The 16,645-nt window shown below is 31.4% G+C and overlaps 1 protein-coding gene across 1 annotated transcript in view; it reads right to left on the bottom strand.

Moving 5' to 3' along the window:
• The window catches only part of LOC126770769 (klaroid protein-like), a 29,949-nt gene extending 13,576 nt beyond the window's left edge, over positions 1–16,373 (bottom strand). Inside the window, exons 1-4 of the mRNA XM_050490317.1 lie at positions 15,825–16,373; positions 13,451–13,622; positions 7,108–7,220; positions 3,988–4,143 (exon numbers count right to left, since the gene is read on the bottom strand). Coding sequence (XP_050346274.1) covers positions 3,988–4,143; positions 7,108–7,220; positions 13,451–13,622; positions 15,825–15,982 — 599 coding nt within the window. The 5' untranslated portion in view covers positions 15,983–16,373. The remainder of the gene's footprint in view (positions 1–3,987; positions 4,144–7,107; positions 7,221–13,450; positions 13,623–15,824) is intronic.
• Between the last annotated feature and the right edge of the window lie 272 nt (positions 16,374–16,645).

Genomic DNA, 16,645 nt, shown 5'->3' on the forward strand with positions numbered 1-16,645 from the left:
ATTTAAGATAATTCGTAACGAGATCGACTGTACTTACTTACTTGAAAAGATATACTATCGTATTCCAAGGCACAATGTTCGTAGTTTTCTGGGCACTTTTGATGTCAGAATATCAAAAACGAAATTAGGATGTAATGCACCAATGCCTAGATCATCACGGTTGTACAATGGTTTTTGTCAAGATCTAGATATTTTTAATGACTCTGCCATGATTTATCGTAGACGGGCGCTAGAATTGTTGAGAGATGCAAATAAATAATAAATAAATAAATAAATAATAAATAATGTTATCTTAATTTTATTTTGTATTAATTAGTATATTTTTAGTAATTTTTTTGTAACGTAAACTTTGCATGAATTTAATGAATTATTTAATTTTAATTTGTACCTATATCAATTTCAAACTATTTGTGTTATTAATTTTAATTTTATTAAGTGCATGTTTATTTTTTTATGATCTTTAATTTGTACCAATTTGGACTTTTTTTGCTATAATTATGTGTTAATGTATTTTTAAAACAAATATTGTAATTGTTGTGGCTACTTTAAAAAGCTTCACATGTTAGCTATTTTCACTAAATTGTTTTACATTTGTCATTAAAACATGTAGTAGCTACTAGTGGTCCTTAAAATAAATAAAATAAAAATAAAAAATAAAATAAAATATAAAATTCGAATTACATTAAAATAATTATATTTTTGTAATCTTTTCTTCGGCCACAACTAGCTTAACATTTCAAGATAAGAAATATCTATATAATGCGTTTTGATATCAACTGTAAGTTGTAAACGAACTGCTTAATGGAATAATTTAAAAACAATAATTATGAATGCCGATATTTTTAAAAGACTTATAAATTTAGAAAGTTAATAATTACAAAATATAATTACTAGTATGATGTTAGTCTTGTCTAAAGAATATATACAAATAAATAAAATTCAAGTGTCTGTCTGTGATTTCAAAATAACTACCTCTTTTTCACTTAATATGGCTAATTACGAGTTACCAAAACACTCATGTTTTTTGATCGACTTCATAAAAGGAGAATTTTCACAATTCGTCTGTTCGTATATATTTTAGAGTACCGCTTCTTAATAATAATTTAAATATTTTATAGCTACAATTTAAATAGGCATTATTCATTTAGATAAATACCATAAGTGCATAATAAGATTTTTGAAATTCGATTTTCTTTGAGAAATATTCAATCGATTGATATAAAAAATAGCCTCCAGTTGATAATGTACAATAAAGTCGAAAATAAACACGAATTACTTTTTAACATTCATAAGCCGGTTAAATAAAATAATGAGCAGATGTATAGCGGCGCAATGTCAGCTGATATGTTTTTTAATTACGTGTTTAAATTATACTTTTTGGGATAATTGGTAATATTATGATCCTTTCAAATAAAATAGTCTGAATTGCTCAACAATACACCGGCCACATAGCGGTGTAAGTCACAGGGTCAATTCAAGCTTTAAACTTAAATGGAGGGAAAATACTGAACATAAAAAACCTTTGACAGCAGACGTCACTAGTATTATTTTTGGATAGGATTTGCGTAATATCCGTTCTTAGTGAGCGTTTACGTCGCGAAAGTAGTAACTATGCTAAATTTCAAGTCAATTGGACCTATAATTTTGGAGATCTCGTTATCAGCCTATCAGACAGTGGTACTTCGCTCATATATACAATTTCTTCTTTCTAATGTCAAATCAATCTTGAAAATACGAGAGCAAGTGCTTTACTAAACACTAAATAACTTATAAGTAAAACCGTCATTAATTTTTTTCTTTTTAAAGAAATGAAGTAGTTTTAAGAAATGAAGGGTTTGTCCCTTTTTATCGCTGGATAAACGCGTAACGCGTTTTCCCCACGGGAACAGTGTGTTATGTAGGACTCGCCGGTGTCCAAGGCACCGAGTGCGCCCCGAACATCGGAATATCCACTAAAAAACCAGCGGTACCCTTCCGTCTAAACGTGGAGCGGCACGGGATCGCTTGCGCATGCTTCCGTGATTAACTAATCACCCCCTAAACAACGTTTAAAATGCAGTATACTTTTAAATTTTGATATTAAGCAATTTTTTTTAATGTAAATAAAATACCTAGCTAACGTTGCATGTAAATTTTTATATTTTATTTATAAGCTTATCATCAAAATTAATATAAAACCCTACGAGGTCAGGACTAGGCTAGTATTCTATTCTCAGTACAAGCCATATGATATCGCGAGCGTCTTAATTAAATTCACTTTCATTCTTTATGTTTTTATGTCGGACGACATTGACATATCATTACTTAAATAAGTTTAAGGCCGCTTTGCACATCATTAAGATAACATCAGGTATTCTGTACCAAAACGTCTAAAGATAAAAAAAAAAATGTTTTATATATAAATTATGCCCGCGTATTAATTTTTTGCTTATAATTTAAATTTGGAACAGTAATTTCGTCTTGTTACGAAAACAAAAACATTTTTAAGTTTGAAATATATATATTGTTTTTATCTATTTTATGCATTAAGTTTATAAGTATAAGGACAATGAATCGTTTAATGGATCTTACAATTTATTTAAAAAAAAAAAACATATATGGCAGATGTTTCATTATAATTGCTGCGCTTGCATCTGCAATGTTTTGCAGTCTTGCAGTATTTAATCTCAAGGTCAAATCCGTATGAAAAACAAAGGTCGAAACACACGACCTCGGTTTGTTTTTTCTTTAATACATCAGTAGATAGACGGGCAGGGCCACCTGATGGTAAGTGGTCACCACAACCCATCGACTTTGGCGCCGTAAGAAATATTAACCGTTCGTTATATCAATGCGCCACCACCCTTGGGACCCAAGAGTTCCCTTTTGATTGTAGTTACACTGGCTCACTTCTAATCCGAGCAATACTAAGTATGTATATTATGTGTAAGAGATAGGCCGAATATGGATTGAGCCGAATACGAAATTCGGCCGAACATTCGGTGATAATAAAAAATTCGGCCGAACTTCGTTTCAATTTCGCCGCGCTTTATGAAGAGCGACACGTCGTGACTTGTTTAAGTTACGCATTATAATTTATACTTCTTACTATTTGTTAGAAGAATACTAAGTTTATTTAATTTTATTTAATATGATAAATATTATATTTGAGTGCTCAAATGTAACATTATCAAAGAGGTCATTAATGTTTTCCAAATAACCCTATATATTATATAATAGCCGAGATGGCCCTGTGGTAAGAACGCGTGAATCTTAACCGATGATCGTGGGTTCAAACCCGGGCAAGCACCACTGAATTTTCATGTGCTTAATTTGTGATTATAATTCATCTCGTGCTTTACGGTGAAGGAAAACATCGTGAGGAAACCTGCATGTGTCTAATTTCACTGAAATTCTGCCACATGTGAATTCTACCAACCCGCATTGGAGCAGCGTAGTGGAATAAGCTCCAAACCTTCTCCTCAAAAAGAGGAGAGGAGGCCTTTAGCCCAGCAGTGGGACATTCACAGGCTGTTACGGATTACGGATTATATAATATATCAGAGTACTACTACTACTAAAATAAATAACCATGAGTATATAAAGGCCTAGTTTTATTTAACAGTTATGATAGATAGTATGATATTCATTAATTTCAATCAAAATAGTGCAAGTAGATATTTTATTTTACTTTCTTTTTGCACCGAATGGTCGGCATTTAGACCGAATTTCGGCCAAATGTCGAAATTCGGTTCAAGCTGCCGAAATTCGGTTAAACAGAATGTAAAACGAATTTCGGCCTATCTCATATCGTCCCTAGTAAGTATAAATGCGTAAATGTTATAACAGTTTTTTTATATGTTATGTTTCAATCATAAAATTCAATGAAATGAAACATAAATTTGGAATCGTGATAGGTTTTCGGTCCTACCACTCACAGCTACCGAATAATTCCTCAGTTACCACCATTTTTTTTTTAAAAAAAAGAAGAAATACTTGTAAACTCACTTCCAATACTCCCCGGCCATCTTATAGAGTCGGTAGGGAAGATGTTCGGTGGTAGGCTCGCGGTCCAGCAGCGCGCTCGTGTCAGCCAGGGCCTGTTCCGCGAACGAGCTGTCCGTGGAACACGCGCTGTACGCTGGACTGCTGAAACGGGTCGACCTACGAGATCATCAGAATATATTATTAAGGTATTTTAATATTATTTCACATATATTAAAAAATATAATACAACTTGAGCAATAAGCAGGCAAAGTTATAAGGTACGATCTTTAAGTTAAGGTTAAGGTTTTGTTTCGATGTTGGTCCTTCAATCACGCTAGACGATTTGAATGAGATTAATCACACACATTCATATAATTGCCTTAACTGAATAAATAATAATTTTGATAAACGCTCTAAAATAATATATTTATCTTTCAGTTAAATGAATAACCCAGCGTAAAAAAAAAACAAGTTACACTTTGCATAAGTAACAGCCTACAAATATCAGAGCCAAGGTCTTCTCTCCTTTTGAAGATAACGTTTATCCCACCACGCAGCACGCTCCTCTTGTTGTTTGTACTCGAAAAATCCAAGATTCCTCACGATATCTTTACTTATCAACCAACTAAGTTGATTGTCTGGACTAGAACCCGCTTGGGTTATGAGTCACATGTAACCACTGAGCCAAATCATAAATTTATTTTACGTTAAATATACGGAAAACTAGAACAAAAGAGGTGAGAAAAGAAGGACATACCAACTACAACATTTATAGGAAGACACGTGAATACGGCGAGTGCAATATAATTTGGAGCAACGCCAGACCGTACTCCGACATGCCGACTAACCTTACGCTAAATTAATAAACGTTCAAGATTATCTGAAGGTTTCATCGCGTAGGTTTGTACAAGGAAATAGTAACGATATTGCGTTGTTCGTATTTGGTAATGTATGCTAACGATATATAAGTGAGCCCGTGTTGTATAGTGGTTAGAACACGCGGATCATTACTTATGTTATAGCTAAGCGGACGGGCAAATGGGCCACTTGATGTTATGTGGTCACCACCGGTCATAGACATTGGCGATTGAAGAAATATTCATCATTTCTTACGTCACCAATGCGCCACCAAACTCTGGAACTAAGATATTATGTCCCGTGTATCTGTAGTTACACTGGCATCACTAACCATTCAAACCTGGCGTGACGTGGCGCACAGCGGTAGATGATCTGATGAATGGGTGGAACCTATACAGACCCTAACACCCAGAGATCTTAACTAAAGGTTGCGGATTCGAATCCACACAAGCATTATTGAGTTTTCATGTGATTCCATTATTTTATGTTTAGAATTTGAGATCTTGAAGAAAACGACATGTTTTGAACGAAATTCTGCTATATGTATCTACCAACCGGCATAAGAGCAGCTTGCTATAATAATCTCGTAATTCCATGTTCTAGGAGGTGAAAGAAAATATTGTGAGGACGTCGTATTTAATTTGCCTCACTTGATTCCACCAAGCGGAAATGTTATCAAATGTGGTGGAATAAATCCCAGTACTGGCCAGGACGATCATACGATATGCCGAAGCATATCAACATAATATTATAATTGTCAAAACCTGTTCTTAGGTTATAACATACATTATTCTTCTATTATTATTATCATAACGGCTCCGGTCCTCGACCGTTTCTGTTTAAATATTTGTAGTCAGCTGCGAATGTTTGTTAAACATCTGCCATAACGAAATTTCGTTTATGAAATTCGTCATCGTAATCTATTTAAAAAGCCGAGATGGCCTAGTGGTAGGAACGCGTGAATCTTAACCGATGATCGTGGGTTCAAACCCGGGCAAGTACCACTGAATTTTCATGTGCTTAATTTGTGTTTATAATTCATCTCGTGCTTAACGGTGAAGGAAAACATCGTGAGGAAACCTGCATGTGTCTAATTTCATTGCAATTCTGCCACATGTGTATTCTACCAACCCGCATTGGAGCAGCGTGGTGGAATATGCTCCAAACCGTCTCCTCAAAAGGGAGAGGAGTCCTTAGCCCAGCAGTGGGACATTAACAGGCTGTTACTGTTACTGTAATCTATTTAAACACGAGTATTGCTTATTGTTAATTAAGTATACAACTATACCTATAATGTTTCTGTATCAGGTAAATACAATTGTATATGCTAGTATTAAAAATATAATATAATAGATTCAAGGCTAAGCCCCTGAACCGATTTTGATAAAATTTGATATGAATCAAGCTCGAACACTAAGGACGGACATTTTTTACCTAATATACGGCACCCCTCCCCTTAAACGTGGGTGAATACTATATTTATAAATAATACATAGACTATAGTTTTGAATTTGAAATGCCTAACGAAATAGTCTTGGATTGAACAAAAAAAAAAGATATATATAAAATAAACATTATAAAATTATATAATTTTTTTATATACTGTGTATATTTTCTATGTTGACATAGACTCCATCGGCTTCTTTTTTTGGAAATTGGTAGTGTTTACACTTCAGTGCCACAGAAAGCACGTAAAGCTGTTTATCCTGAGCTTGAATTATTTCCGATCGCTTCGGATTTCGATCGATTTGCCGTCATGCCGGATTATGAGTGTAGGAATAGTGCACTTGTGTTTGCGCACACATATGTGCTCTGTCCCGCGCAGTGAGCTAGTCTCGCTTGACAATGGCCGCCGTGGTCGAAATCGGTCGGGGGGACATTATCATTATTTCAAATTAATATATACCTACTCCACTTCACCGAGAATCGAATGCACAGAACAAATTAATTAGTAAAAGTAATTAAATTACATATATAATAATTATGTACAAAATCTGCTATGAAATTGATGAATACCAACGCAAAAACTTTAATGCTTTTTATCACCTATGATAAAATTATAATCTTGTATAATTTATATAAAAATTATTTATTTATGATTTTTTTTTATATTATTCATAAAGCGTTAATCAAAGAGCAAATAAAAAAAATATAATCAATTAACTTTTTTTTGTTATTACATGCTAATAAATAGTTTTAATTTATCGTGATATTAAAATCAATCGATTACTTTAAGTTACTATGATACCACATAAAATATATACAAAAACATGTAGATCACACCTGTCCTGGGTCACGTTACGCGATGTGTGTATTGGGCTGAGCGTGACGTCAGCGAGCGTGCTGTAGCGTTGAGAACTCGTCGACACGCGCTCATACTGGCTGTTGATCTCGTTCTAGATTAAATAAAAGAAAAAACATAAAATAAGTCAATTTTAAAGAGATTTTTTAAACGTAATTAATATATATATATATGGCATTGCTTTTATTTGACTCCACTAATATGCAATTTAAAAAAAAACACCTTTAAAATGAAAATAAACAATATTTATCAAGGTATTTAAGACACGATATTCTTATTCTTATTATTGAAAAAAAAACAGTAGGTAATCAATTCTTATAAAAGTTAACTTATAAAGTTAAAATTCACAAAAAAAACGGAGCGAGTCATCCAACGGCTCCGCCCATGATGTCATCTATAACAGCTACAATAGCAGTTTGTGTGAGGTTATTTCTTGCAACGCTAATCGAAACGCAATCTAACTACGTAGTTGAGTCATAGCTACTTGCACGAGTACTTCCAACGTAACATTGTAAGGTCTAAGTCAGACATTAGTGCCAATATACAGGCGAAACTTCCACTAACTAACCTCGCTCCAAAAGTACGCTAACATAATCCATAATCATTGTGAACTATGCAGAAAATGGCTAGTTATTGTATGTATGTTTTGATACCCTATATATAATACATATATTATATAATTTATTATGCAATGTAAAGGATTTTGAATAACAAAAATGTAATAAGAAAATTTTCATATAAAATTCATGTTTTAATTAATCAATAAACAATAATGAAGTAAAATATGAAAGTGGTCATGGTTTAATCGTTTGTATATAATATTAATAAATAATAATAGATATTTGTGACGTTTCCGATCTTAAGCTGCGACGTTAGTGTGGCACCGGCATCACACTTAACAATTATACTTCCCGTCCCACGGCTCCTGTATTCAATAATGATAGTTTGCGGTTAATTTTAAATGCACTCAATTTTTACCGTGACTCGAAGAGAGTTAAAAATAATTATGATCTTAATAATTTCTTATCTTTCGTTAAAGTAAATAAGTATGGATCAATAAAATTTATCAAATGATATCTTAATAATACAATTAATCGAGTTAACTAACGCTGATATCACTAAGTCCCTCTTAGTGACATCAGCATCAGTTAAATATAAATTTAACGCGGCAAATTTGAAAAAATATATTTCGTAAAATTTTAGCACAGTTAAAAATATATATATAGGACTATGCACTACAAGGAATTACATTTTGAAAGGTATAAGATTGTAGAGACAGTGCGCCCTGTCTCTTTTCTCTCTGTTGCCCCCACCCCCCCATAAAATACAAACGAACGTCTTGTAGTGTATTACATATTTACTTCACTATTATGATTTTATTGTTATTATTATTACAATTTAGTTCATAAACGGATGGGTAGGACAATGTCTTTTATAAATATTTAGATTTAATCATATAATAAACTATTTATATAATGTTATTACTAAATGGTATAAATTCGAATTAAAATATAAATATATCTATACTTAAAAAAATATAATATATTATATGAAATAATTTATTTCAGCCAATAAGTTCCAAAACGGTATTAACACTTTAATACCTAGGCAACATTCCTTTATATCAAGTGGAGTGGTGTCAATGACCCGTGTTGGTAACTGGCGGTTCACGCCGCAGTGTCAGTTTCAATATTTAAGATAACGCGCTTTAATAAAACTTTCGTAAGAAAATATTTCAAAAAAGATTAGAAGATTAAAAACGAAGTTATTGTGCGGAGCTCGATTTTAAATTATACATTAATATTATATCGGTTAATTTTTAATTACAAAACAGATTTCTCGAAATACATTTCGTATTTTAAACAGATATAAAATTAAGTGTGAGTTTTGCAGATATTTTTAATTCTATAAATATAAATAAGTAATAAAAAAATATGTTGATAAAATAATTAACATTTAACCGGGTAATCTGACTGACTGCTAATAAATAATGAGTTGCAAAGGTTTATCTATATAAAACTGACCTTGTCTGATCGTTTCATCTTAGTAAACATCTTGGGAAACAGATAGTATCGATGGAGCGGACTGCGAGTTTTCACTCATCACCATAGTAACTTTATAATAAGACGTACCTACCTCACATGGTCGATCCTCGGAAATCTAACTAAAATAACGAAACGGAAACTAGGTCAAGATTGAAATCGAAAAATTTAAAATTAGGTATTCAGAGCGCGAACTACAATTCGTTTACGAAATTACAAACTGTTTTGTACGACTGTTAGGGCGCAGATGGACAGAATAATAATGTCCATATGTGTTCAGCGGGCAATTTAAAAATAACCGACGCGGGAGCTCGGTTTTAGCTATATTTGGTTTTATTACGTTTTTCTTCTGAAATATGATTGAATTTGAAAAAGAAATTAATTCTTATTCATATTGAATATTCAAAGCTAGTAAAATCATAATGAATTGTGACAGAAAACATTTATCATGATGAATTTATTATTAAAATGTAACTGTGGACTAAGGGTTTTTTTTTTATTTTAACATCCTAAATGTCAGACGTTCATAGTAAATAAGACATATGGCAGCCCCAAATGAAGCAGATTATTTGTCAATGAACTAATGGACATAAGGGAGAAACCATAGAGAATAATTTAATAATGATTTATTATTGTAACCGATTTTATCTCTGCAACGCGTAGGCAATCAGAAGGAAACGAAGGACGTCCGCAATTTATTTATAAATTAAGACGGGTATAATGGGCCATCTACATAACTCTAACACCCCCTGTCTTAGGTACCCTGAACCTCAGACAAATTGTATGCAAAATTTCACGTTGATTGGTTGAGTAGTTAAAACGAGAAAGCGTAACAAATAAACAAAATCGCTGTTGCATTTATAATAGGAAATAAGATAAAGCGTGAGCTATTATTTATTTGGGCTACAAACAATTATCCTGCACATAATATTAACAGATAAAAATATTGATAACATGAATCATAAAATTTAATTATTCGCTGAATCTTAATACAAACTATACATTGCATAGTTAGAAAATTAATAAAATATGAAAAAATATCCTAGTGACTTATTATAATTCACAAATTTAAGCGACAAAGTGAATTCAATAATATTGTTTTAAATTTGTCAAATAATCTAATTTGATTTGACGTGATTGTATGAAATACGTAAATAGTGGCTACGTAACTGGCTAAACAATGGCGCAATGTCGATATAAGGCATGGTTAATATTTCTTACAGCATCAATGTCTATGGGCGGTGATGGTCACTTACCGTTAGGTTACCGTACCGTAACAGCCTGTGAATGTCTCACTGCTGGGCTAAAGGCCTCCTCTCCTCTTTTTGAGAAGAAGGTTTGGAGCTTATTTCACGCTGCTCCAATGCGGGTTGGTGGAATACACATGTGGCAGAATTTCAGTGAAATTAGACACATGCAGGTTTCCTCACGATGTTTTTCTTCACCGTAAAGCACGAGACGAATTATAATCACAAATTAAGCACATGAAAATTCAGTGGTGCTTGCCCGGGTTTGAACCCAGGATCATCGGTTAAGATTCACGCGTTCGTACCACTGGGCCATCTCGGCTTTTTTTTTTTAAATAGTAATCATTAGGTTACTATTTTTAAATAATTCTGTTTATTACCTGTGCTTATATATTATAATATATCTGATATAGTAAAGAATACCAATACGTAGTGCACTAGATTTTTTACATCCACTGGTGCGTAACATGAGAAAGGGAAGCACTTATTAAGAGTGGCCAGCGTGGGTGGGTGGTCTGTGTAGTCGAATGATTGTTATTTATGGTACATTATAATTGTTATTCAATTAAGATAAGCGTTATTTTAAAAAGAACCGTGTTGAACGAACTTGTATGTACAATATATCCTTTACATTGGTACAAATAATACGAGAATTGATGAAAAGTGCACTAATTTTGATTGTGAAGTTTTTGGTAACTTTAAGTTTTAACATGTAAATATTGGTTTTAACGTATGATGAATTGTTTATATATTACATACAGAGATGAGTCCCGCTAATCCAGACCCTGATTTTGCTTAATAGTCGCAAGATATACGAATCTAATATGTAGTATTAAAAATAAAGATAAGGCGAAGGAAATACTTATTATGCCTAATAAACGTAAAATATTTAATTGCATTTAATAAGAAATTCTATTTTTAAACAGAACTCTTCCCAATACTATCTGGGTCCGCTCCGTTTATTACGAAGTAGTGCTTGGAACTTGATTGAAAATGACTCGACGGAACTCGTGGTCGTTGATTGATGATTCACTTTAAACACATTTTTTTACGAATATAAGAGCTCAAGGTTTTCTTATAAAGCCTAGCCTAAGCCTAAAATACAGCGGCTTACGACATATATACGTGCACACAAAACGCATGGCTGATTTCCTTTTTGTAGAATATATTTAAATTAAGAAAAGGTAGTCTATACAACCGAGATCGAGATAATATTTATGCTAAATTCAGGAAATGGTTCATAATTTTGTTATGGTTTTTTTGTGTTGGTTTTTTTTGTGAGTGGTTTTGAAAATATACAAATTAGCCGGCGATCGTTATCCATAAATTTGAGTGATTTAATAGTAACAAATTATTATTCATTCATATTGACTACGGATATTTATTTTTAAACAAATCCAGTAACATAACGCGTAAAATAATGAAATGAATGAATATATACATATATTGTTTATTTTTAAGAAATTAAATAATCATAAAGAAAATACTAAAAGATAGAAGCTTTACAATAATTATATGATATAGTAGATATAAAATTCTTTAATAAAATTAAAAAAAAAAAAACATGTAAACATAAATACAGGGTATAAACTTTTTATAAGTATGGTAACCCTATATATTGCATACCAATACGTGTATTTATGCATATGTGTTGCATTCCGTATCATATACCACGTTGCGTGTATGCGGTACCGCCTTTGACTTTGAAATGATTGTAGCTGAGATAACACGTAGCGGTATCTCTTAGCTATATCAATGATGATTAGAAAAAAAAATTGTACCAGGTTTACGTTTTTTTTTAATTAGTTTATTAAGCTAACAACTTAAGCGTCAGTAGCGCAATGGGTTGCGGGCCGGGCCGCCGAGCGATGTAAAAGTCGAATGTTCGATCCTGTCCCTTGGGCTATTGTCGTCCCCACTCCTAACACAAGCTGTACAGTTTAAGTAGATGTATATAGGAATATTAGTAATTCTTAAAAAAATAGTACTATTTCAGAAAATGAAATTTCAATATCAAAAAGCCATTGGCCATTTTAAATAAAATGGCTTTTAAGCCTATAATTACACTGGCTCACTGTAGCAAAGGCTAGACAACTGAAACAATCAAATAAATTTAACTATTTTGTTACAGCACTAACAGAAGTGCAAAGTTCTCAGCGTCATATTCGAATTGCAAAGTTCGTCGTCAAGCGAACATCAGCGGAATGAAATAAATCATTTTAAATTTTGTATAATGAAAAAAAAAAACAACCGCCTCCCGCCTATTATTCTGTTTATATATATATTATATTAAAAATAGTAATTAATTTCAAAAATCGACATAATTCTTCTTAGTTTCTTTTCCGAAGTCAGTTTCCATAGTTTTTTTACTTTGAATATGAATAATTTAGTGTAACGCTAATCTTGAATATTACTGCTGACAAAGTACTATTTATATATAGATTGAATTTTTTTTTTTTTTATAGAATAGGAAGGCGGACGAGCATATGCAACCTGATGGTAAGTGGTCACCAACGCTCTTAGACATTGGCATTGTAAGAAATGTCAACCATCGCTTACATATCCAATGCACCACCAACCTTGGGAACTAAGATTTTATGTCCCTTGCGCCTGTAATTATACTGGCTCACTCACCCTTCAAACCGGAACACAACAATATCAAGTATTGCTGTTTTGCGGTAGAATATCTGATGAGTGGGTGGTACCTACCCAGACGAGCTTGCACAAAGCCCTACCACCAGTAAATTTTATTTAATTTATTGAATTTATTTAATATTTATTTTTACAGTATCTTTCGGGAATAATAAGTTAACAATTACGTGTAGTAGCATAAATAAATAATTATAAGGTTAAATTCTCGTGATATCTCGACAGTTAACAAATATCATATTTTTTATTCATATCAAATCAGAAGAGTATAAATTACATGAAACGAGGATCATAATATAAAACGTAATAATTATTTAAACTTGACTGTTAAGTATGTATTTAAAACTAAAACTATAAGAAACAAGTAAGCATAAAAAATATCATACCTGGTAAATTTCTTTTCTATTTCCTCTCAGCCTGTCTAGACTCTCCTCTGAGGAGTAGTCGGAGGTTTTGATAAGCTTTTCCGATTGCCGAGTGAAGTTCCGAGTGCGGTAGGCGGGAGGCAAATCCTCTTCAACTTCCTGTACCAATTCTATGGGCTTTGTTTCAGTTTCTCTGAAAGAATTATCGAAATCAATAAAGTATATGAACTGCTTTTTATAAATCACAATTATATTATTATTTATTACACGTAACATTCAGCGAGTATGACATTTTTATATTATATTGCAAAAATATAATATTTCGTTATACATATATTTAGTTTAACTATTCGGGGAATTTTTTATTCCTTAATCAGCCGAATACTGAATCATGATCAAAAATTGCACATGCTAAGAAAGTATCTTTTAAAAAACAAATTGCAACAAATTTTGTTTTAACATTTACGAGGAAGTTAACATATTAGTGCAATCAGGTATTATTTATTGGTTCACTGATATTTTCTTCATAAGCTTTGTAAAGCAGACTAGTTTAAAATGTGAAAAAGGCAATCTGTCACATTTGCGGAGAGTACAGGCGCAGGTAAATGCAGGCTTTTCAAAGCATGGGAGCGCTGACTTCCAACTTCCAGGTGACTGCTACTGAGAATTTGTCAACAAAAACCCAGTGATTTTAACCCAGAATCTACAGCCTTATAAGCCACTAGACATAAAAGGCAATTATGAGAATATTTGCTAGACAAGCCGAGATTGTGGTAGAATACTCTTATATATACTTATGTTTTTAATCTATTTTAATCCTATTATACTACTTGTTAGGAGACCTTAAAAATATTAAACATTAATACATTAATTAACATTCATATTATTAAAAAGAATATATGAATACCATTAATTTTTAATACTATGATAAAAACTAATAATTATAGGTAAATGATAGACAGGTTATTATCAAACAATACCACTTAAAAATTAGTATATTTTACATGTAAATAAAGTTTGGTATATATCTAATAAATAGAAATATTAAATCTTATCATACTTTACAAATACAAGTAGTAAGATTAGGAAAGTTAAAAACATCTTTTGTATGTAACTCAATAGTAGGTATCACCAATGTGTGATAAACACACATTTGAGTTTCACAATACTCTTTAACACAGAAGGTGTGAGAATAATATGAAAGCTTCTATTGTAAGCTTATGAACAACAAGCTATTAAGCATTGATTAGAATTAAGTTGAACTTATAATCTTCTTAAAAATAATATAAAAAAATATAGTTAACAATTTATAACATAATAGCCAAAATAAAAAAATTGTAATTGAATAGATTTTATAACATATTTAATAGTTATTTTATTACTTAATTATAATTGATAATGTGTATATACATTTGGTTTTATTATTGAGAACATAATTATATTTATCATTATGTTTTTATTTGCCTTCATATATAAATTTTTTTTATTAAACTTAATATTTTAAAATATATTGAACAGATTCAATTTTCATAGTTTTAATGTAGATGACATTGTATTTATGAAACAGTGTTTAACATCACATAAGCCAAGGTTGTGGTATTGTGGCATCGAATTTTTATGTTAAGGTCGTCGTAAAACCATGGTTGACCTCACAGTAAGTATGCTATGACGTCATAATTGAAACCAAATATGTCCTTTAGTTTTGTAATCCCATAAAACTATACTTGTGCAAATTAGACATTTAAAAACAAATCTTTCAAGAAAATCTTATCAAGAAAAAATTGAATACAAATATTTATTGTATAGATGTAGTGTGTATATATATGATGTAGGTAATACTTAGGTATTATATATTATTACCTCCATCATATCTATTTAAATTATATTCTTGATATATAAAGAATTCAAGCAAATTCTACTTGGCATTAAAAGCAGACATACAGGTGTACCTATTCATGAAGATTATATTAATTAAATAACCTTTGAAATTCATAATATATATATGGGTATTTATGAGGAACTTATAAAAATATCCAAGTCAATGAATTTTCATAAGAATAATGTTTTAAAAGGTGTAAGCTTATTCATATAGAAGTATTTTTTGATGGAGGTTATGTTCATAATCTTATCAGTGTTATCTCGTATTTTTACAAAGATATTGATGAATATAAAAGTATTTATTACGTAGTTGAGAATAAAAAAATACAAAATTTAGCAGCATTTATAATAGTAATAATAATAATAACACTCTTATAAGTTATTAACAATCAAAGATATATATCATATTGACTTTAAATATTTAAATATGTTTCAATTCCATTAAAACATAAACAAAACAATTTTAATATGTCGTGTTTTTTATATTTGTTTACAGCGTACGAACTTTGAAACTTACTTGATCGGCGTACTTCGTTTTACAGGAGTTTTTCTTCCAGATTTGTGGTGTTTGTGTTCTCCACCCTCTGCACAACTCTCACGGTCGCAGCTGGAACGTAAAAAGGGTGTTTTCGACCGGGACCTTGACCTCAATCCGCTAACTGTCGGGTTCTCCATTATTAGAATATATTTACACTATGAAAATTATAACACCATCACTTCTGCATATTTAAGCACTTAAGTTAATTGTACCTAGCACTCTGTTGTCGACACACCAATCGAAATGTAAATTAAAAACGGACTAGTACAAGCTGATTATTGCACAAGAAATCTATTTCTGTGGCTTCGAGCAATGCCGCCAAAATGTATCGTTACGTCTTGCTTCACTCACTTCAAATGATAACCTAATAAAAGAATAGTAATACTTTTAGTTTTTTTATGTCGTTGATGACGTTCATGTAAAACCATTGTACAGTTCCTTGTACATACGAAAACTTAATAAAATGATAAAAGTAATTCTATAACGTCTTTTTTGCTAAACATAAACTATGATGACGTCATTATCAAGAAGACGTTACAATCTTACTGGTGTTTCTATCAAAGAAAATATTAAGCAAAAGCTTCCTTAAAAATAAAAAAAATATGCCTTATTCTTAGATGACAGAATTTTTTAAAGGGTTTTATTAAAACAATTTTAAAAACTTATTTTTTTTCAATTAGTTTTATTTTTAATAGTGATATGAACTGTCGAAGAGGTTTGTCTAGCTCCATTACGAAAAATAATCGAAAAAATAAAATATTTTTTATCTGTAGTCAAATGTCAATGCTAATGTCATTTGC

Source organism: Nymphalis io, chromosome 9 (genome assembly GCF_905147045.1).
Source record: "Nymphalis io chromosome 9, ilAglIoxx1.1, whole genome shotgun sequence".
In the NCBI taxonomy this organism is placed as follows: Eukaryota; Metazoa; Arthropoda; class Insecta; order Lepidoptera; family Nymphalidae; genus Nymphalis; species Nymphalis io.